Source organism: Myotis daubentonii, chromosome 5 (assembly GCF_963259705.1).
Source record: "Myotis daubentonii chromosome 5, mMyoDau2.1, whole genome shotgun sequence".
NCBI classification, from domain to species: domain Eukaryota; kingdom Metazoa; phylum Chordata; class Mammalia; order Chiroptera; family Vespertilionidae; genus Myotis; species Myotis daubentonii.
The window spans coordinates 78,109,658-78,134,291 of record NC_081844.1 but is presented as its reverse complement, the minus strand read 5'-3'; the positions used below and the strand labels follow the sequence as shown (position 1 = coordinate 78,134,291).

Sequence of the window (24,634 nt, the reverse complement as noted above, 5' to 3'; positions counted from 1 at the left end):
ATTGCTTTTTTAGTCTCTCTTTCTGTAAGTTCACTATTGGTGTATAGAAATGCCATAGATTTCTTGGCATTAATTATATATCCTGCTACATTGCCAAATTCATTTATTAAGTCTAATATTTTTTTTGATGGAGTCTTTAGGGTTTTTCATGTATAATATCATGTCATCTGCAAATAAGGACAGTTTTACTTCTTTTCCAATTAGGATGCCTTTTATTTCTTCTTGTCTAATTGCAATGGCTAATACTTCCAGTACTATGTTGAACAGGAGTGGTGAGAGGGGGCATCCCTGTTCTTAGGGGAAATGGTGTTAGTTTTTGTCCATTGAGTATGATGTTGGCTGTGGGTTTGTCATATATGGCTTATTATGTTGAGGTATGATCCTTCAATTCCCACCTTGCTGAGAGTTTTTATCAGAAATGCGTGTTGGATTTTGTCAAATGCTTTTTCTGCATCAATTGATATGACCATGTGGTTTTTTTTCTTTCAATTTGTTTATGTGACGTATCACGTTTATTGATTTGTGGATATTGTACCATCCTTGCATCCCTGGGATAAATCCTACTTGGTCATAGTGTATGATCTTTCTGATGTACCGCTGGATCCGATTAGCTAAGATTTTGTTGAGGATTTTGGCATCTATGTTCATGAGGGATATTGGCCTGTAATTCTCTTTCATTGTGTTGTCTTTACCTGGTTTTGGTATTAGGGTGATGCTGGCTTCATAGAATGAGCTTGGAAGTGTTCCTTCCTCTTGAATTTTTTGTAGTAGTCTGAGGAGGATAGGTTTTAGTTCTTCCTTGAACGTTTGGTAAAACTCCCCTGTGAAGCTGTCTTGTCATGGGCTTTTGTTTGCTGAAAGCTTTTTGATGACTGCTTCAATTTCTTCCATAGTTACTGGCCTATTGAGATTCTTAGATTCTTCCTGATTGAGTTTTGGAATGTTGTATTTTTCTAGGAATATGTCCATTTCCTCCAGGTTGTCTAGTTTGTTGGAGTAGAGCTGTCCATAGTATTTTTTTAACAATCATTTGTATTTCTGTGGGGTCTGTTGTTATTTTGCCTCTATCATTTCTGATTTTGTTTATTTCGGTCCTCTCTCTTTGCTTCTTGGTCAGCCTGGCTATAGGTTCATCAATCTTGTTTATCCTTTCAAAGAACCAGCTTCTGGTTTCATTATTTTATGTATTGTTTTTTGGTCTCTATGTCATTTATTTCTGTTCTCATCTTTATTATCTCCTTCGTTCTGCTCACTCTGGGCTTTTCTGGTTGCTCTATTTCTAATTCTTTGAGCTGTAGTTAGATGATTTACTACCATTTTTTCTTGTTTTTGTTTTTTTTTAATATATTTTATTGATTTTTTACAGAGAGGAAAGGAGAGTGATAGCCAAAAACATCGATGAGAGAGAAACATCGATCAGCTCCCTCCTGCACGCCCCCCACTGGGGATGTGCTCGCAACCAAGGTACATGCCCTTGACCAGAATCCAACTCGGAACCCTTGAGTCCGTAGGCCGACGCTCTATCCACTGAACCAAACCGGTTCTGGCTTTTCTTGTTTTTTGAGGTAGGCCTGTAGGGCCATAAACTTCCCTCTCAGGACTGCTTTCATTGTGTCCCATAGGTTTTGGATTGTTGTGTTTTCATTGTCATTAGTTTCCAGGATGTTTTTAATTTCTTCTTTGATCTCATTGGTAACTCAATCAATATTTAATAACATGCTATTCAGCTTCCAAGTGTTTGAGTATTTTGGGTTGTTTTTATTGTAGTTTATTTCTAATATTATGCCATTGTGATCTGAGAAGATGCTTAGTATGATTTCAAACTTCTTGAATTTGGGGAGACTTTGCTTGTGACCCAATATGTGGTCTATTTTTGAAAATGTCCTATATGCACTTGAGAAAAACGTATATTCCATGGCTTTGGGGTGAAGAAGAAGTCAATTAAGTCCATCTGATCTAGTGAGTCATTTAGGATTGCTGTTTCTTTGCTGATTTTTTTTTTATTATTGCTTAAAGTATTACAAAGGGTATTACATATGTGTCCATTTTATCCCCCCGCCCTAGACAGTCCCCTAGCCTCCCCTATCCCCCAGTGTCTTATGTCCATTGGTTATGCTTATATGCATGCATACAAGTCCTTTAGTTGATCTCTTACCCCCCTACCTTCTGCCCCCCAACCCTCCCTGGCCTTCCCACTGCAGTTTGACAATCTGTTTGAGGCAGCTCTGCCTCTGTATCTATTATTGTTCAAAAGTTTCTAATGGTCTCTATTGTCCATGAATGAGTGAGATCATGTGGTATTTTTCCTTTATTGACTGGCTTATTTCACTTAGCATAATGCTCTCCAGTTCCATCCATGCTGTTGCAAATGGTAAGAGTTCCTTCCTTTTTAGAGCAGCATAGTATTCCATCGTGTAGATGTACCACAGTTTTCTAATCCATTCATCTACTGATGGGCACTTAGGCTGTTTCCAGATCTTAGCTATGGTGAATTGTGCTGCTATGAACATAGGGGTGCATATATCCTTTCTGATTGGTGTTTCTGGTTTCTTGGGTCTTTGCTGATTTTTTGTCTAGAGGATTTATCCAGTGATGTCAGTGGTGTATTAAAGTCCCCTACTATGACTGTATTGTTGTCGATCTCTCCCTTGATATCTTCCAGGAGTTTTTTTTTATGTATTTGAGTGCTCCTGCATTGGGTGCATATATGTTTATCAGGGTTATATCTTCTTGTTGTATTGATCCCTTTAGTATTATGAAGTGGCCTTCCTTATCTCTTGTTATGGCCTTCACTTTGAGGTCTATTTTGTCCGATATAAGTATTGCTACTCCAGCTTTTTTATCATTTCCATTTGCCTGAAAGATATTTTTCTATCCCTTCACTTTCAGTCTGTATGAGTCCCTTATTCTGAGGTGGGTCTCTTGTAGACAGCAAATATATGGGTCATGTTGTTTTATCCATTCAGCCACTCAATGTCTTTTGATTGAAGTATTTAGTCCATTTACGTTTAAAGTTACTATTGAAAGGTACTTGGTTGTAGCCATTTCTATTTTTTGTGCCTGTTTTCTTTCTTAGCTTTTTATTTCTTCTTTTTACACCAGTCCCTTTAGCATTTCTTGCATTGCTGGCTTGGTGGTGATAAACTCCCTGAACGTTTTTTTGTCTGTGAAGCTTCTTATTTCCCCTTCAATTTTGAATGATAGCCTTGTTGGATAGAGTATTCTTGGATTCAGTCCTTTCCTTTGCATCACTTTGTAAATTTCCATCCATTCTTTTCTTGACTGATGTGTTTCTGTTGAGAAGTCATTTGATAATCTAATGGGAGATCCCTTGTATGTAACTTTCCGTCTCTCTCTTGCAGCCTTTAAGATTCTTTGTCCTGAACATTTTGCCACAGTAATTATGATGTGTCTTGGCGTGGGTCTTTTTGGGTTCATCTTGTTTGGGAATCTCTGTGCTTGTGTGACTTTTTTCTTCCCCACCTCAGGGAAGTTTTCTGATATTGTTTCTTCCAATAGGTTTTCTAACCCTTGTTCCTCTTTCTGTTGTTCTGGCACCCCTATTATTCGTATGTTGTTTCGTTTTATGTTGTCCCATAGCTCCCTTAGGCTATCCTCCTGTCTTTTTATTTTTTTTCTCCAATTACAGTTCAGTTTGGGTGTGTTTTGTTTCCCTGTCTTCTAATTCGCTAATTCGGTCCTCTGTTTCTCCTAGTCTACTGTTGAAACTTTCAATGGTGTTTTTTTTGCAGCTATATCACTCTTCATTTCTTCTTGGTTCTTACATAAGTTATTGATTTTTTCAGCCATTTCATTTTGATTCTTACATAAGTTGTTGATTTTTTCATCTGTTTCTTCTTGATTCTTGCATAAGTTGTTGATTTTTTCCTACATCCGGTATATGCACTCTAGGACCCTTAATCTGAATTCTATTCTGTCATATTGCATGCCTCTGTTTCACTTAGCTGTTTTTCTGGCGCGTCCTCCTTTCCTTTGGGGGTTTCTTTGTCTACCCATGTTTGATCTCACAGACAGATCTAGATGTTGAGTCGTTCAGGGGCTGTTCCTTGGGTGGCTGTGGCTCCTCGGGCTGCAGTTGCTCCTCAGGCGGTTGTGGTAGCAGTTGCTCCTCAGTTGGCAGCAGGTCCTCTGGTGGGTGCTGTTCACAGCTGTGGTGGCTCCTCTGGCTGATGGGGGGAAGCATCTCACATAGCTGCTGTTCCTCAGGCAGAGGATGTGCTGATCACGAGGCTGCTGTTCCTTGGATGGGGGCTGGCTGCACGCTGCTGTTGTTCCTCTGATGTGATGGGCTGCTTGTGGGGCTACTGTTCTTAGGACATGGACAGGTTGATTGCAAGTCTGCTGCTCCTCGGATGGTGATGGGCTGCTTGCACGGCTGCTGTTCTTTCGATGGGAGTGAGCTGCACATGTCGCTGCTCCTCCTCTCCAGGTGTCTGGTTATGTGGCTTGCTCTCTAGCACTTTAGCCAGACAGGTTAAAATTCACCTTAACAAGACATGACTCAAGGGGAACAAAGCATGAATGTACTCAAGACACCGATAACCCCAATATAAGTGACCACCTGAGAAAAGAGAATTAGGGGAGAGAAAAGAGAGTACAAATGATATCTGTGAGAGAGAGAGAGAGAGAGAGAGAGAGAGAGAGAGAGAGAGAGAGAGAGAGAGAGAAAGGAAAAAGAAAAAAGATAGGAGAGAAAATAAAAAGGAGAATGAATGAATGAATATATATGGAGAAAACACCACAGAACCAATAGATAAACCAAACAAATACAAACACCAAACACCCAGTAAAGAGGGTGGGGGCAGAATCTGTAGAGGCTGAGCTGATATACAGGAAATAAGGTTAAGAATTGGATAAATATGGGGAGGACATCACTTCACTATAGCGGAGGTAGAAAAGTGATAGGTGGATAAGAAGAGACAGAAAGGGAACAAAATAATATAGTAACAAAAAAACTGATTTTAAAAAAATGGTATAAAAATAGAAAATAACAAGTAAAAATAAAATAAAATTGAATGATGAAAAAATAATGTGAAAAGAAATAAAAAATAAAGCAACAAACAAAAAAGGAGAAGAAAAAGCAAAAAAAAGAGCAACAAACAAAAAAAGGGAAGCAAAGAAAAAAAAAAAAGAGCTAATAAAATAATAGTAAATAAATAAATAAATAATGAAAAATTGAAATGTCATTCCTTTGGCTGGCTTAAGATCCCAGTTTTCTGGAGTGTCTGTCGTATTATTTTATCTTGATAATGGATTAATATTAATGACAGTGCAGTTGTGATTAAACTGAGATAGATAATATAAAATTTAGTTTTAAATTAAGAGTACAAAGTAAAAATTTCATTCCGAACACAGCACAGTACTTGGCCAAGTACTTAACAGATTTCCTTAAACATTACCTCCATGAAGAGACATGCAAGGATAAGATGCTCTCATCAAATCTTTCAGAAGACCATCAGCATGTTCCTGCTTATCCACAAATATAATGACAGATCCAGATTCCTGATAATGGCCCAGAAGCTCAAGTAACTTCAAGAATTTCTTTTCTTCTTCAATCACAATCTGAAAACACCAAATTGTACCAAAGTAATGGAATAAAAACACAAATACATCTCATCAACAAAAATACTTGTTTTGTGGCAAAGGATAAATGACAACACCTAAATCATTAGGAAGGATTAGGAAAATTTTTATTTGAATTAGTAAACCAGTAAGGCCAAAAAAATAATTAATTTTCAAAGAATAAGAGGCTTGCAAATATGGACAAATGACCATCTGTTCTCTCTGCCTCTTAACTTCACATCCTATTAACCAAAGAATAAGATAGCTACGTGACATTCCCACATACCAGTCCACTTCTGGTGGAAGAAACTACAAGAGCATCGTAAAAACAGTCAGTTCCATGTAAAAGCACATATTCAAATATATCTGGTAACATATTAAAAGCCTGCAGTTGATATATGCTCTTTATTTTTAGGAATAATCTAACTACATCACAAACAGTGATCCCAAAAGGATCACACACTGCCTAAGCATCCAGGGAACTGGGGGTTTCGTAAGGATTATACCCACCACTTGCTGCTCCACATCCGAGCAAACCACACTCCTGCCTCCAACCTGCACTTCAATGGGTTTACTCAGGATTCTGCGAGCCAAAGCCTCCATAGCTCTGGGGAAAGTAGCTGAAAACATAACTGTCTGTCGGTCAGGACGGACATTATCCACAATACGCATGACCTGAGAAAACATAAATCAATATGGTAGTCGCTAAAAATCATGATGTAAAAACCAGCTAGAAGGCATTTTTGAAAACATCTAGTCAGTGATTCTAAACTTGTTACCTTAGAATTCTACAATTGATTTTACCCCATAATTTGTTCCTCTCATAATTTCCCGCTTTCAAGAAATGGCAATTCGCCAAAACCGGTTTGGCTCAGTGGATAGAGCATAGGCCTATGGACTGAAAGGTCCCAGGTTCGATTCCGGTCAAGGGCATGTACCTGGGTTGCGGGCACATCCCCAGTAGGGGATGTGCAGGAGGCAGCTGATCGATGTTTCTCTCTCATCGATGTTTCTAACTCTCTACCTCTCTCCCTTCCTCTCTGTAAAAAATCAATAAAATGTATTTAAAAAAAAAAAAAGAAAAGAAATGGCAATTCTAGTCATCCACATGTTTAGGCCAAAAACCTAGGAGCCATCTTTGACTACCCTCTTCTTTCTCATCACACAACCAATCCATCAACAAATTCAAGAGTCTCAATTTTCAAACTGTATCTAGGATGTAACCATTCTCTATTTAATATTACTATTTACCTTCATTTATTCAACACATTTTTACTGAGCAACCATTATGTGCCAGGCATTTTCTAAGTGTTTGAATAGGCAATGGAAAGAGACAAAAACTTGTCTTCATATTAGCTTATATTCTAATTAGCTTATATTCTAATAAGGTAGACAGATAAATATATTATGTGTCAAATGGTGATAAAAACTACAGAATGAAATAGAACAATGAAAATGAACACATGGTTGAGTGGATGGGATCCAGGCAACACTTGCGTCAGTGTCTATAGAGCACTGGAGGAATCAAGAAGTCCTAGGATTCTGGTAATGACTAGTATAAACAAGAAAGAAAAAACAGAAATGGCCCTAGCCGGTTTGGCTCAGCAGATAGAGCATTGGACTGTGGACTGAAGGGTCCTGGGTTCGATTCAGGTCAAGGGCACATATCTGGGTTGCGGGCTCAATCCCCAGTAGGGGCCGTGAAGGAGGCAGCTGATCAAAGAAAGATTCTCTTGCACCATTGATATTTCTATCTCTATCTCTCTCCCCCTTTCCCTCTGAAATCAATAAAAAAGGTATTTTTTTTTAATTTTTAAAAAATAATTTAAGAAAAAAAAGCCCTGGCCAATGTGGTTCATTAGGTTGAAGCATCATCTTGTGCACCAAAGGGTCTCGGGTTCAATTCCCAGTTAGGACACATAACCAGGTTGCAGGCTTGATCCCTGGTCGGGGTATATACAGGAAGCAACCAATGGATGTTTCTCTCTCCTATCAGTGTTTCTCTTGCTCCCCCCTCTACCTTCCTCTCTAAAAATCAATACATATATCCTTGGGTGAGCATTAAAAAAATTTTGCCTGGTCGGTGTTCTCAGTGGTTAGAGTACTGGCCCAGACACAGAAGGGTCTCAGGCTCGATTCCCAGTCAAGGGCATGTACCTCGGTTGCAGGTTCATTCTTGGACCTCAGTCAGAATGCACAAGGCAATCAATCAATGTGTCTCCCCACCTCCCATTCCCTTCCAGTCTCTCTAAAAATTAATGGGAAAAATATCACTGGGTGAGGATTAACAAAAAACAAACAAAACCATTTTTTTAAATTAAAAAAAAACAAAACACATGATAGTTTCAAGGTAGGTAGTGGTGAGTGGTTAGAAATTAGGAAGGGTGAAGGTCATGACAAGAATATAAAAAATTTTAGGATCACATTTTCCTTCTAATCAAAGAAAATCTGAGAAAGGGACAGTCCTAGACAAGGCACTTGCATTTACAACATAAATCCTAAATTCCTGGCCCAAACCTCAACCACCTCTCATCTGGATTACTTCAACTGTCTCCTAACAGGTCTCCCTGGCTTCACTCCTGCCCAATTTGAATATTCTGCACCCACATGCCAGTGCTTTCAGTTAAAGCAGCGGTTCTCAACCTGTGGGTCGCGACCCCTTTGGTGGTCAAACACCCTTTCACAGGGGTCGCCTAAGACCATCCTGCATATCAGATATTTACATTACGATTCATAACAGTAGCAACATTACAGTTATGAAGTAGCAACGAAAATAATTTTATGGTTGGGTCACAACATGAGGAACTGTATCTAAAGGGCCAGAAGGTTGAGAATCACGGAGTTAAAGACTACTGGTTGTCCAGAAGCATTTACTGTCCTTCCCTTGCAAAAAAAAAAAAAAACACCCTGTAAAGAATGCTATAAGGTCCTCTACTCCAAGCTAAATTTCCTCACCCCTTTAACTATTTTTCACATGGCTCAAGTGTTACCATATCCTGTTTACTCACTTTTGCACACCCCTATATCTCATTTAGAATGTGGTCCGTAATTCTAAACACACTACATATATATCATATAACAAGCAATACATTTTTGGAGAATAGATGAATAATTGAAAAGACCGAATATAATTTTAATCTTATCCCTTCCTAAATCCCGTTTCTATTACTGCAGTTTGTGATTAAAAAAACTTTTTTGGCCCTGGCTGGGCAGGCAGCCCGGTTGGTTAGAGCATTCCATATACGCCGAAGTTATGGGCTTGATCCACCCTAGGCACATATACAAGAATCAATCGATGAATTAATAAATAAGTGAAACAATAAATTGATGTTTCTCTCTCTCATAAATAAATGTTGGCAACTCATGTTGCTCTTTTTGTCCCCCGCCCCCCCCCCCCGCTTTTTTTGTTTTGTTAATTCTTCCCCAAGGATATTTTTCCATTGACTTTTAGAGAGTGGAAGAGAGAGGGAGAGACAGAGAAACATCCATGTGAGAGAGACACATCAATTGGTTGCCTCCTGCATGCACCCAAACCAGGTATGTGTCCTTGACTGTAATCAAATCTGTGACCTTTCAGTCCGCAGGCCAACACTCTATTCACTGAGCCAAACTGGCTAGGGCAAACATTACTCTTCTTGTTAAGAAAATTTTATAGCATCTTTTAACATGTATTTTTCTAAATTTATAGCACTGAAATTTATATTTGAGCAAATAACATGTGTCAGGTAAAGTCTAAGCTAGGCAAATGCTTTGGGCATCAGTTTTTACAACTGGAGAATTTAAACATGTGCTATCTAGATCATTAGGTAATTAAAAGCATGAATTAAAGCAATGTATTTGGAAGTACATTAAAACTACAAAATATGAAATATGAAAGCTTAAGTTTCTTTTATTAACATTTCAATTCTAATTTTACCAATTATGGTTTTAGATGGCTAAGTTAAGCCTGCATGAATACCTCCTGAATGAGTTTTATAGAGAATTAAAAACATAAATGCCTATTTCAATTTCATATGTCCCCAACCCACATAGCAGAAATGTATGTGAAAATTTTAAAACCTTACAGAAATTACATTCTCATAGTTGTTACATGATTTATAGTTCAAAACACTACGGAATTTAATGATTACCTGTGGTTCAAAACCCATATCGAACATTCTGTCTGCTTCATCTAAAACAACATATGTCACTCTTCGAAGATTTGTGACCCGACCTAAGATAAGGGGGGGTTGAAAAAAGACAGAAAGAAAACTAAAAATCAGTCACAATTCATTTTATGGCTACCAAGAACATTACAAAACTGTAAAGGGAACTAAAATGCCTGACTTAACCAGAGGGGTAAGTTAGTTATCTTTAAACAGTGAAAAGAAATTTTGGTCTACAATGTCTTAACTAATGGCAAATACTTTCTGACAATGGGTATATGAGGCCCTTTATTTGTCAAACTCTTCTCTTGCATACCATCATAGGGCCTGAAGAACCTGTAAAATTCAGAAAACAGCCCTCTCCAAAACACATCATAAAACTAAGACTGAGATGAAGCATCGAGCCACATCAGCCATTATCTGACAGCATCACCTAGGAAAAAACATATTAGAGATTACAGCGTATGTGTGGAAAGCAAATGCCAGTGCTAACTATTTCAGATGCAGAAAACCTCTCTTTATATGACCTTATAACCTACTTCCACCTAGTCAGAAACTTCTAATGGGAATGTCAAAACACTAATGAGAAGCTATGCAACACCATTAGGTAACTATCACATTACATGAAAACTAAATACCAAACGTATTACATGGATACATTTTTTAATATATAGATAAAAAATCCAATTTTATTACATGCTCCCACGGGTTTAAAGAAATGTGACAGGCTTCTTAGCTAGTAAAAATTACATAAATACACAGGAAACCCTTGCTAAACAATTAACACAAGCACTTCCATCAATTGTTGAATGAATCACCTGGCAAACAGTTATTAAATATAAACTGAAAGGATAGATAAGGGAAAAAGGTAAAATTAATCAAGATGAATTTCAGGAGGAGACTTAATGCAGCATTGAGAAAAAACAAGGGATTATTTCAACATCCAACCAAAAACTTTCATATGCTATACAATTTCAATGTCACTTTGTCAACTTCATATAGCATTAGAATTAAATAGATACAGAAACTCAAGCAGAATGCTATTAGAAACATGCACTATGTGGGTTTTAATATTCTATTATTTATATTCTAACTACTGCAACAAAAACCTTTGAAAGTATTTTCTTCAAAAAAATAGAAATGAGCCCAAATAAATGCTTTCTAATGTTTAAGTATTCCATACCAACATTTGCAGCCCCAAGTAATTTTGTAAGGTTGGGAACAGCATTAAATTACCTACCTTTGATGGTTTAAGTCTCGGAAGCCCAGTTCTATAAATCTTGAAGGGCCTTTCTCCACAGAAGTTAAATAATGTCAACAGTTTAGTAACAGTTTTGACAGGGAATAATTGAACAAAGCACAACATTTGAGCTAAAAACATGCAATATTTACAAAAGATAAAGTTTCTTGAAGCTGCAATATCTTAATTGATGCAGTATTGTAAGAAAATACTAGCACCTGTGGAGAAAAAAATATCTAAATTTTATAATGAAAAAAGATAGACCCTCATCCTTTTAAAGGAAAGTTAGGCTAAACTTGGATTAAGAATCCATGTTAGGTGCTAAAAAGATCGGATGGAGTTACTTTTGAAAAGAAATTTTCATTTAAATTGCAAAAATATTATGAACACTTACAATAATAAGATTGTTACAATACATATTTTAAGATATTACAGCTTTAAGAAGAAATGTAGAAACCCTTTGAGGGTTTCTTGTTTCTGCTGTGATTTAACAAAAATGTATATAATCCAAAAAGGAGAAAAGAGAAAAAAATACCCGACTTACCACTGTTAGCTGCTAACATGTCAATCATTCGACCAGGTGTACAAACAATAATTTCAGCACCTCTTTTCAGTTCAGCAATCTAAAAAAAAAAAAAAAGAACTTTTATAGTCTATGTGTAACTATGTGCTTATTTAAAGAGATTTGAGACTACTTCCAGGGTCCTTGGCACAGCTCTGCAGTGTAAGAAACAGGTCTGATTAGAAGAATCTACAGCTTCCTACTTAATATACTGAAATGCTGGAGCACTGCTAATATGTATATAATCCAAAAAGGAGAATTCATGTTTTCTCCATTTGGGATTATATAACTTCAAAGTCAATGAAAATCAGAGATTTTTTTACCAATTATAATTTGACACAGTCCCTCAAAACCAAAAGGAACATGAGCTAGCAGTCAATAAAGCAATTACATATAAGATCAATGTTTTTCAAATGAAAGTCAAAAAAAAAAAAAAAATGAAAGTCGTTTCCATTAGTGAATCATGAAATCAATACAAACAGCATTTTAAAAATGAAATAGAATGAAAAATATCAGAATGTGTTAGACATTATACAACTTTTGTTTGACTTCTTTATAAATATACTGTGTGTGCATGTACAAGGTTATTCTGTGGTAAAAAAAAAAAACACACACAAAGATAAACTTAGAAAACTAAAATCAAGTGTTTAAAACAGCATTGGGATAACAAAAGCAAATATTCCCAAAGTATGTTCTAGAATCTGAGAACACGAGTCTTCAGAAAGGGTTTTGTGGTTAAATAAGTTTAAAAAAATGCCATTTAACCCATTCTTCTAGTATCACAATATACATTAGCATATTAAAGACAAAGGAGTCTTGCAGGAAAAAAACCCGTTTTAACTCTGTACAATCCAACATTTACAAAACTTATTTGATCATAGAACAAACCCAGTTTTTTCCTTCTTTTATTGAAAACTAGAAGCCCAGTGCACAAAAATTTGTATACTGGCGGTGGGGGGGGGGGGGTGGTTTCTCAGCCCAACCTGTGCCCTCTCACAGTCTGGGACCCCTCGGGAAATAACCACCTGCTGGCTTAGGCCCACTCCCCTGGTGGCAGATGGCACACCTGATCCCGCGGTGTCTGCCCCGTCTCCCCCGGTCACACACAGCAGGCCCGGATCCCACGCTGGGATGGGCGGCAGCTGGGGATCTCACTGCCGCCCGCCCCTACCCCCCCGCATACTCTTCTGATTGGCTGATGAGCGTAGCGAATGTATGGTCAATTAGCATCTTTGTCTTTTATTAGTGTAGATATCCAATGACAATCACTCTTTAGAAGACACCTGGAGAAATGCCAAACTAAAAAGAGTGAATGAAGGTATTTTTAAATAAGTCTTCTGAAATCATTTAAGAATTCAGCTAAAACTCTGATATTAATGCATCCCACCTTTCAAAGATGTCACATAAATCAGAGAAAATAAATAATGTCCAGGAATCAGAAGACCTAGGTTTTTGGTCAAACCACATCTTGTTAACCTAAAGACTTTGGTCACCTTATTTAACCTTTCCAAACATTTCCATATCTGTAAAACAGAAAAAATATCTGCCTTTCTTGAGCAAAGAAAGAAGGGGAGAAATGGGAAGGCTAAAAAGTGTAAGAAGGACTTAAAAATTCCAAAATATAACAACTCACTGTATTATTTTCACACCTCATTCTTTAAGATTTTAGAAGCAATCACTATACAAAACACAAAAACAAAAAAAAAACACTTTTATGTTATTAAATCATTCAATTTAAGAATGAAAAAACTAAATGTTCCTTTTATAACTACCTGCTCACTGATTCCTGTTCCTCCATAAACACAGACCACTCTAAGTCCCAAGGTCTTCGAAAACTTCTTACATTCTTTAGTAATTTGTAAAGCCAGTTCTCGAGTTGGAGTCATGATGACAGCTGAAAAGATAAATACGTCAAAAGCCTAACCACCAAAATTCTCTTTAAGAGGCTATGCTTTAAAGTGCTATAGTTAACCTCTGTAATAAAGTTTAGATCTCTTGGTCTAATTTCTGTTTTAATTTGTTTTATGCGCCTCCAAAAACCCTATCTTAGAAGCTTTATAATAGTAATGATTGTGACGAAGAATTACTTTAAGTAGACTTAAGAACATGCTATAGGAAAATAAATCAGTTAAATGCCTACTTAACCACTAAGAAAATACTGGGTTGAAAAGAATGCAAATCATTTTCAACTGCAAATCACAGAGCAAAGATGATCAAGTGACTCACTGTGCTGCAGAGCCATTCCCCGGTTTCCAGAAACAACCTTGGTCTGAGGGGCACAGATAGAAGAAAAATATACTGTGCCCTAAATTTCCGAGAGGAGCTCATAACAACCTTCCAAAACCCTATTCAAATCTGCAGAAGAGATGTCTGCCAAATGAATCAAGAAATCTGAATATGAAGACCAAATCCTAAATGAATGCTGGCACTATAGCCTTGTAAGGCCAAAAAAGGGAAAACATGTTTCTTTATAATCCTCTATGTTGAGTTTATAAATCCACTGATACGGGGCTAAGAACAAACCTCAACATAAATAAACAGATAGATGCATGAGGAGTCTACCTGCCGAGTCAGAGTTTAAAAATTGAGCTGTGCCAGGAGAGGCTGTTTTTGTACTTCTGAGATGTCACTCCAGAGCTCTGAAGATTCTCACTCCACCTGCTGGTAAGGGGAAATCAGCCCCAAAGTGCCAAATTTATGAAGAAAGTGTACATAAAGATATCTTTATTGTTATAATTAAGAATATAAAGTATCAGGTCTTTCTGATTAACTGACAACAAATTAGTTATCTGAATAAATAGTTCAATGGAAAAAAATTGTACCTATTGGCCCCTCTCCTTCTTCTAATGACCTCTGATCCATGATGTGTCTAAACATGGGCAACAGAAAAGCAATAGTCTTTCCGCTTCCAGTCTTGGCAATGCCAATCAAGTCCCGTCCAGACATTATAGCAGGAATTGCCTGAGCTTGGATTGGTGTGGGCTTTTCATAGCCGTGCCTTAAAAAGAAAACCAAATGAAGACAAGGTAAAAGTTGAGATCTCTTAGGCTCTAAAAATTCCAGGAGGAAAAGGTTTTCTAAAATGTGGTATATTCCTACAATAAAATATTATTTGGCAGAAAGGAATAAAGTCCTGAGACACTGTACATCATGGTTGAACTTTGAAAATAGGCTAAGTGGAAGTAGCCGTCACAAAAAACTATACTGGTATGTTCCCATTAATATATAAAGTCCAGAATAGACAAAGCTACAGAGACAATAGATTAGTACAGTGATGGCGAACCTATGACACGAGTGTCAGAGGTGACACGCGAACTCTTTTTTTTTGGTTGATTTTTCTTTGTTAAATGGCATTTAAATATATAAAATAAATATCAAAAATATAAGTCTTGCCGAAACTGGTTTGGCTCAGTGGATAGAGCATAGGCCTGAGGACTGAAAGGTCCCAGGTTCGGTTCCGGTCAAGGGCATGTACCTGGGTTGCAGGCACATCCCCAGTGGGAGATGTGCAGGAGGCAGCTGATCAATGTTTCTCTCTCATCGATGTTTCTGGCTCTCTATCTCTCTCCCTTCCTCTCTGTAAAAAAATCAATAAAATATATTTTAAAATATATATATATTTAATTCTTTGTTTTACTATGGTTGCAAATATCAAAAAATTTCTATATGTGACACGGCACCAGAGTTAAGTTAGGGTTTTTCAAAATGCTGACACGCCGAGCTCAAAAGGTTCGCCATCACTGGATTAGTGGTTACCTAGGGTGAAGGAACAGGAAGAAGACTGACTAACAGATACAGATCTCTTTTGGGGATGATGAAAATGTTTAAAATTAGCTTATGGTGATGACTGCATAACCCCAATAATATACTAAAGAGTTATTTTGTTATTATGCAAATTATCTCAATAAAGATATTTAAGAAAAAATGTTTTTCTATTAGAGTAAAAATACAACCAAAGGAGATATTTGTGTGAAAAGGCTACTTTTGAGTAGAAAACTTTGAAAATGTGGACAACCACTAACCACTTACTTTTTGAGAGAATTTAGGATCTTCATGGAAATTCCACACTGAACCCAAGATTTAATTGGTTTGGGGCAACCTTTTCCCTTGACAATAATGCCCTCCATTTCCAACCGAAAGACATTCACCTCTACAAAACAAAATCCAGATTAAAAACTCTTAATTGTTGTTCTACTATTAGTGCCTTATATTTCTCAATTAGCTATGGTAAGATTAAGAATCTCCAATTCCTTTGTTAGTGTTAGCACAGATTACACCATAGAAAAGCTATTGGACAAAGCACCGAATAGCTCAGAGAGACAGAGACAGTTCAAGCAATTACTGTTTGCAACCAACAAAGGATGAAACAAAATATCCCAATTTCTACAATTTGGCTTTTATTTTATCTTAAATTGCAAAGTATTAAAAGAACAATGATTGACAAGTAATACAATGTCTTCTCCAAGCAAGAGTTGCCCAGGTTATTCTTATTCTACCAATATTACAGATGCACATTGGTTCCTAACTCCCCTCTCTCAAGAGCTAACAATATATTATTTGCTAATTTCACATGAAGTTAGCATTTCAATTCTAAAATTCTCAACTACACGAGCCAAACTAATTTTTGCTCATTTTAAAAAATAGATTTTTCACTGATTTTTAGAGAGAGAGAAAGGAAGAGGCAGAGAGAGAAAAACATCAATGTGAGAGTGAAACACCGATCAGCCGCCTCCTGCACACCCAGTACCGGGGATGATGGAGCCTGAAATTCAGACATGTGCCCTGACTGGGAATCTAACCAGCAACTTTTCAGTTCATGAGAAGATGTCCAACCAATTGAGCCACAACGACCTGGATGCTCATTTTTTTAAATACTTCCAAAAACACACTGACTCTTCACAACTCTGATTTTCTGAAGATGGCTTACCCACTGTCTAGAACAGCAGTCGCCAACCTTTCGGACCTTACGGACCACCAGTGGTCTGCAGACCACCGGTTGGCGACCCCTTCTAGAATGACTTCTCACCTTCTAGTTCCCTCTTTCACTTCCCCAGGTAAATCAGGCAATTCCCCTCCTCATACATCAACTCACAGGGCTGCCCACATTCCTCCCGGACAAAGAGAAGTGTATCCTCTTCTGTTCCCACAATAAGCAACATATAAATAAAAGAATTTTACCTTCTTGAGACATTTTTGCTAGTTCTGGAACTTCAACATAAAAGTTTTTTCTGAATGGTTCATATTCAATTTTCCCATGATCTACTGGCTCTAGAAGCTTTCTCTGTTTTGTCTGATAGCCTGTGAGGGCCGTCTGAAGATCAACTTCTTCCTCCTCTGAAGAATACTATAATTTAAAAAAAAAAAAGTTAAAAGCTAAATCCACTTCTATTTTCTATTTATGGCAATCAATATTCCTAGCTTTTAAAATCCTCTTCTCCTAGAATGGGGGTAAGGTGGGAGGGTGAGAGGAGGTTTGTGGTGGAAGAGTTATGGGGGGGTGGGGGTAGGGGGGAGATAAATGATGATGGGGGAAAATTTAATTAAAAATAAAATCATCCTCTCCTAGAAAATAATATTTGGCTTTTACTTTTTAATTTCTGAATTTTTCAATTTCGTTTTTCTTTTCTTTTTCCTTATAGAAAGTTGCATTAACAACATAAAGCTAAAATAATAAAAAAATTCTAGCCCTGGCCAAGTAGGTCAGTTAGAGCATCATCCCAATATGCCAAGGTTGTGGTTTTGATCCTCAGTCAGGACACACAAGAATCAACCAATGAGTGCATAAATAAGGAGAACAACAAATCAATGTTTCTCCCCCCCCCCCCCCCGCTTCCTCTTTCTCTATAATCATTAACCAATAAAAATAAATAAAATAATTCTAATACGGCTTTAATGATGTTTTGCTATAGTTCCCTATATAAATCTTAACAATGCATATTAATAGGAAGAAATTTCATTCTGTCAATTCATTTCTTCTCTCCCTACTATATGTCTGAGAGGAGCTGATGAAATATAAGACAATCAAAATTGGGCATACAGCCCTGGCCAGTTTGGCTAAGTGGATAGAATGTCAGCCTGCAAACTGAAGGGTCCCAGGTTCAATTCCTATCAAGGGCACATACCTTGGTTGCAGGCTCAATTCCTGGCCCTGGTCCTGGCATGTGCAGGAGGCAACCAATCAATGTGTCTCTCTCACATCGATGTCTCTCTTTCTCTCTCTCTCTCTCTTCCCCTCTTAATCTAAAAAAGCAATGGGAAAATATCCTCGAGTGAGGATTAACAACAAATGGGCAAAGAGCAAGAGGGCAAAGATGTTAGATTGTTCTACCAACTGGATATTCAGCTATAATATTGTTAAGAATCGCAAGGCTTCTTAATAATAGTTTGCATAAATGAAAAGTACATCTTCATCATTGATTCCTAGTAAATACTTCTAGGGTAGCATCACTTTGGGCACTTTATTTTTTTAACTGATTTGAAAGAGAGGGAGAAAGAGAAATATCAATTTGTTATTCCACTTATTTATACATTCATTAGTTGATTTCTGAATGTGCCCTGACTGGCATATCATGACAATGCTCTAAACAACTGAGCTCCCCAACCAGGGCCTAAGGTAGCATCATGAAAAATTCAAAATTAATGAAGAATTACCTCCATGGCATCCTGGTCATTCTCCATCAGCTCCCCTTTCTTCTTATCAGAATCCACTACTGCTTTTTTGGTTGTCACAACAGTGACAACTTTTGTGACTGTTGGCCCAGACTTCTAAAATAAAAAAGGAATATAAAATATTTTGAAAAGCTGAAAAATTTTAAAATCTCTTTATTGTTGAAAGTATTACAGATGTCCTCCTTTTTCCCCCACTTACCCCCCTCCCCCAACCCGTCCTCGCCGCCCCAGGCCTTCACCACACTATTGTTTGTGTCCATGGGCTATACATATATGAAACTAAAAATTATATGCCAACTGAAACACAATAACTGCCATAATTTATAAATCAAATTAACTTAGTTATTAGCAACTTAGTGAAAAGACAAAAAAATGGTCTGCTTTCTCATTGAAATCTTACAATTCAATCTATCACAATGTATTTTATAATACATTAACACGGGGTGGGCAAAAGTAGGATTACAGTTGTTCGTATGGAAAGACATGGAAAGCAGGTTATGATTATTACAACAGCTTTATTAACTCTGTGTTTCACATACTCACAACTGTAAACCTGTATCTGTCCACCCCATATATATGTAGTTTCTTGTATAATATATAACTTTATATACAGTTACTATGCAATATAATTTATTTTTAAAATACTATTAAATGGTACTTTTCACTCATTCAACAAGCAAGACACTGTTGTGGGAGCTGAGGAGAAATCAGTAAAATAGGTAAAGGTCAGTGCTCCTGAGGAGCTTTAATTTAGAAGACAAAGGGGACAAATAATAGACATGATAAAAAATCAAATTATATTAACCTGCGAAAAGGTAAGAAATGCTATTTTAAAAAAGAAAATTAGACTGGGTATGGGAGATGGGAGTATGAAAGATGAAAATGCTGGAGAAGTCTGAAGAGGACCTATTAAGACTGCAATAAGCAAGCATAGAAACTAAACAAAGAGGATGGTAGCAATACCTTTGAAACAAGAACATTTACAGTTAAAAATTCACTAATATCTCTGGTACTTAGAAAAAGTACCAGATGGGAGAGAAAACAAAAACATTATAAAGTCATTCAAGTCAATAGTATGTCAATCAACAATGAAACCAAGTTATCCAACTAGGAATATAAGTCTTCAAAAATAAAATTCCATACCTTTTCATTTCCCCCACCACCTTTTACACTTCTCATATTAAACTTTTTTACTTCCTCTTTCACTTCTTCCATGTAAGCATCTAATGGATCTAACTCCTCACCCTCCATTTCATTTCCTTCCTTCTCAGCTTCTGCAGGGTCATCTTCATCATCTAAAATATTAGAATACACACTCTTTGTACATGTGCTTCAAAGGGAAATTCTTCACAATCAGACCACATCCCACCATTCTGACCTGTTCTCTCACTACCTAAACACCCTCCCTTCCAGTTGAAAGGGAAAATAAAAATTATATGCCAACTGAAACACAATAACTGCCATAATTTATAAATCAAATTAACTTAGTTATTAGCAGCAACTTAATGAAAAGACAAAAAAGTGGTCTGCTTTCTCATTGAAATCTTACAATTCAATCTATCACAATGTATTTTATAATACATTAACACCGGGTGGGCAAAAGTAGGATTACAGTTGTTCATATGGAAAGACATTGAAAGCAGGTTATGAACTGCAGGCACACTGCAGTTCAAATATACTTCACAGCTTTAAACCGAGCAAGTATTAGTTCTGAATAATAATAGAAAAAAACTGTAACAAATTAAGTCGAAGAGGCAAAAAATTATGCCTAAAAATGATCTCCAGTAATAAGTCTTACAATTACACTAAAAGCCAAACTAAAAACTTTATCTGCTAAATAAGTTTACTTATTTTCCTTTCAATTACCTTTCTTTAAAGCACAGAAAAAATAACATTAATTCAAGACAAATCTAATCTTTTTTACATAACTAAAACATCATCACTTAAAGATACAATCCATTTATCCTTTCTTTAAAATATACTTTTATGGATTTCAGAGAGGAAGAGAAAGAGAGAGACTAAAACATCAATGATGAGAGAGAATCACTGATCAGCTGCCTCCTACACAGCCCCCACAGGGGATCAAGCCCACAACCAGGCATGTGCCCTGACGGGGAATTGAATGGTGACCTCCTAGTTCATAGGTCAACGCTCAAACACTGAGCAAAACTGGCCGGGCCCATTTATCTTTTTAAACCACTCTGTGGAACTTCCAGAGAAAATGAGAATTTTAAAGGAATGTGTAAAAAAAAAAAAAAAAAAAAGGAACAAAATTCCATTTCCTATAAAATTTCACATTCTTTATTAAAAAGTCAAAATCAGATATGGAGGGGAAATGTTTCTGTTTTAAGTCATTAAAAAGTCAAAGGAGAAATCTGAAACCATGTCCTTAATTTACCCTTATTACTAACATTATTTGTAATAAAAATAAAAAGCTATTTACTTGCCCTTAAGTACCCAACTCTCCACTCTAAAGTAAAATCAGTAATCCTTAATAAACACTACTTTACAATTCTAAATTTAACATAAATATTAAAAGGGACATTTAAAACCTCCATATGAATTCAGCAATTCCAGTTCTGGGTATATAGAACTGAGAGCAGGGACTCAAACAGTTACTTGCATACCAATAATAACAGGAGCTTTATTCACAATAGCCAAAAGGTGTAAACAACCCATATATCTAACAGATAAATAGGTAAACAAAATGTGGCATATACACATATATTTATATAACATAGAGTACTATTAAGCCATAAAAAGGAATGAAATTCTGATATATACTACAATATAGATGAACCTTGAAGATATTATGCTAAGTGAAATAAGCCAGTTACAAAAGGACAAATATTGTATGATTCCACTTTTATGAGGTACCTAGAACAGGCAAATTCATAGCAGCAGAAAGCAGAATAGAAGTTACCGGGGATAGGGATGAGACAGGATGGGGAATTACTGTTTAATGGGAACAGATGGGGATGGGGATGGGGATGGGGATGGGGATGGGGATGGGGACAGGATGGGGAATTACTGTTTAATGGGAACAGATGAGGATGGGGACAGGATGGGGAATTACTGTTTAATGGGAACAGAGTTTCTGTTTGGGATGAAGAAAAAGTTCTGGGAATGGACAGTGGTGTTGATTGCACAAGACTGTGAATGTACTTAATGCCGTGAATTGTACACTTAAAAAATGGTTGAAATGATAAACATTATGTTATAATATATAAACATTCTATTTTTTCCATAATAAATGGTCTTAAAAATACCAACATTATTCATAATTCTAGAATACTATACATGAATTGTTATATAGGTTATTATTGTAACAAATGAATATACCATCATCATCCTCTAAACTCCATTTTTTTCCTTGTTTCATCTCTTCAATTTCCTTTTTCAGTTCCCCTATGTTTTCCATGGCCTTTTTGCGTTGTTCTTCTCGCCATTTTTCTACTCTTTCTTTCCGCTTTCTCATTTCTTCTTCCAGCTTATTTTGGTCAAAGTTCTTGGGAGGAAAACAGGAGATAGAGGAAAGCAAGGATAAATGATTTTACTCTAGGTGATATTCCAAGTATTTTCCCAAAGTATATACAAAGGAAAAAAACAGATGTATATACAACCTCCTATATTTAGACCAGATTAAGGTCACACATCTTTTAAATATCTCCAAGAATATACCCACACAATGAAATAGTAAACAAAGCATCTTCGCCTGGCTGGTGTGGCTCAGTGATTGAACATCAACCCATGAACTGGGAGGCCGCAGTTGTATTCCTGGTCAGGGCAATGATCAGGTTGCGGGCTCAATACCCGGCAGGGGTGTACAGGAGGGAGAAGGTCATTATTTCTCTCTTGTCCACGTTTCTTTTTCTCTATCCCTTTCCCTTCCTCTCTCTCTAAAAAAAATCAATAAATACCTGCGTTTATCAATTTTTTAAGCATTTTCAACTAATAAAATAGACAGATTTCAAACACCATAAATTAATCTCATTTTATATATAAGCAATATGCACACATGAACTCAACTTCTTCCTTAAAGTAAAAACTACATGACTTAGCAAAGTTCCCAAGTTATTAGTTATTCTCAACTTTAAATCATCTAAACTCCTCCAAGATTGCCTCCATGAAAAGCAATTTTCTATTATAAATTATTAAGTAAATAAAAGCTATTTATCACCCTAACCAGTTTGGCTAAGTGGATAGAGCTTCGGCCTGCGGACTGAAGGGTCCCTGGTTCGATTCCGGTCAAGAGCATGTACCTTGATTGCGGGCACATCCCCAGTAGGAGGTGTGCAGGAGGCAGCTGATCAATGTTTCTCTCCCATCAATGTTTCTAACTCTCTATTCCTCTCCCTTCCTCTCTATAAAAAATCAATAAAATATATTTTAAAAAAAAGAAAGAAGCTATTTATCAACATGATTAAGAAGTTTTGGTCTTTTAGCCTTTAGGTCTACGTTTCCTAGAAACAGCCATTCTAAAGCCATTATTAAGATTAATAATACTCTTAAGAGAAGACAGCAAATCACCACATAATCAGGGACTTAAAGATTAAACATTATATATATCAAAATGTTACATATGTTGCCACCATAGATAGGTATGGAAACACAGCACATGTAGAAAACAGTCAAAGAAAATATTACATAATTATAATGTGATGGTGTTTAGGGATTACAGAGAATTATTTCTGAACTTTCCAAATATCTTATTATATGATTATATAATGTGTGTATTTCAAAAATAAATTTATTTCTTAAAGAAACAAAAAGTTTTTTTCCCCTGAATTTATAGTCTTTATAATAATTCCATCCTCTCTAAAGATGAGCCCCAGAAAGCATATGTGCTTTTCTCAAGGTCACCCAGTCATTCAATAGAAGAAACTGGATCAGAAACCAGACCTCCCAGACTTATGTTGCATTCTCTCAGCTACCTGGCTCAGCAAGGAGGTCCTTTTAAAAAAATTATTTAAAATACAACCACTAAAAAACAGAACAAACTCAAAAAGAGAACAAAACAAAGAAATGACGCTATAATGCATTCTGAAATGGGCAAAAGATATGAGTAGGCAATTCAATGAAAGTGCAAATAGTAAAAAACTTAAAGGGTCCTGGGTTCGATTCCAATCAAGGGCATGTACCCCTGCTGCCGGCTTCTCCCAGGCTTGGGCCCTCGTTGGGGGCTCGTGCAGGAGGCAATCAATCAATGTGTTTCTCTCACATCGATGTTTCTCTGTCTTTCCCTCTCTCCCACTCTCCCTAAAAAAATTAACGGAAAGGGTGAGGCTTAACAAAAAAATAAAAGAAAATATTCACTTATATTTAAAGACATGCAACTCAAAATAATACCAATTACCTCCAATTACATTGGTAAAAATTAATTTTTCAAATTCTTATGTTGGCAAGGAAGTAAGGAAACAGACATTTCCATATGTCTTAAGTCAATTTATACAACTTATTTTATGGCAATTTGATACCAATTTACCTTATGCTATATTCACAAAGAACATAGATACAGTAATTAATGCACCATTGTTTAAAATCACAGACTGGAAACAAATTAAATATCCATCAAAGGTGATCTTTCTACATTGTTTAAACAGAATACTATGAAGGCACTAAAAATAATAAGCTTTATCTACGTATGCAGCTACAGCAAGATCTCCAATATATAACAAATGAAAACAGCAAGGTATTCTATTTCTAAGATGGTGGGTATACTGCTGCTTATTTATGTTGTTGTTTTTAAATATATTTTATTGATTTTTTACAGAGAGGAAGGGAGTGGGATAGAGAGTTAGAAACATTAATGAGAGAGAAACATCGATCAGCTACCTCCTGCACACTCCCACCTGGGGACGTGCCCGCAACCAAGGTACATGCCCTTGACCAAAATCAAACCTGGGACCCTTGAGTCCGCAGGCCGACACTCTATCCACTGAGCCAAACAGGTTAGGGCTTATTATGTTTTTTAATACATTTTTATTGACTTTTTACAGAGAGGAAGAGAGAGAGATAGTTAGAAACATCAATGAGAAATACCAATCAAGTGCCTCCTGCATGCCATGCCCCCTACTGGGGATCACGCCCACAACCAAGGTACATGCCCTTGACCAGAATTGAATCTGGGACCTTTCAGTCCACACTCTATTCACTGTGCTGAACTGGTAGGGCTGCTTATTATTCTTGAGACCTTATATATTGATAAATTTATAATTTTAAAGTATACAAAATGCTGCATATGGTATGATAATAGTTTGTAAGCAAAAACAGGTATGTATAGATATGCAACTTTTTCAGAAAAAAATTTTCTCATGGAAACAAGTATTATTTTATCTTATATGTTATTTCAAAATAAAACAGAGCATTAAAAAAATAAGAATTTGCCGAAACCGGTCTGGCTCAGTGGATAGAGCATCAGCCTGCGGACTGAGA

At 36.6% G+C, this 24,634-nt stretch overlaps 1 protein-coding gene across 2 annotated transcripts in view; it reads right to left on the bottom strand.

The window, feature by feature from the left end:
• DDX46 (DEAD-box helicase 46) overlaps positions 1 to 24,634 on the bottom strand; it is a 62,698-nt gene that overhangs the window by 28,286 nt on the left and 9,778 nt on the right. For both annotated transcript variants that reach the window (XM_059698399.1, XM_059698400.1), the window contains exons 5-15: positions 21,542 to 21,707; positions 19,343 to 19,494; positions 18,182 to 18,295; positions 16,709 to 16,874; positions 15,560 to 15,680; positions 14,353 to 14,528; positions 13,303 to 13,424; positions 11,513 to 11,591; positions 9,714 to 9,796; positions 6,094 to 6,258; positions 5,421 to 5,583 (exon numbers count right to left, since the gene is read on the bottom strand). In XM_059698399.1, the coding sequence (XP_059554382.1) occupies positions 5,421 to 5,583; positions 6,094 to 6,258; positions 9,714 to 9,796; positions 11,513 to 11,591; positions 13,303 to 13,424; positions 14,353 to 14,528; positions 15,560 to 15,680; positions 16,709 to 16,874; positions 18,182 to 18,295; positions 19,343 to 19,494; positions 21,542 to 21,707 (1,507 nt within the window). The remainder of the gene's footprint in view (positions 1 to 5,420; positions 5,584 to 6,093; positions 6,259 to 9,713; positions 9,797 to 11,512; positions 11,592 to 13,302; positions 13,425 to 14,352; positions 14,529 to 15,559; positions 15,681 to 16,708; positions 16,875 to 18,181; positions 18,296 to 19,342; positions 19,495 to 21,541; positions 21,708 to 24,634) is intronic.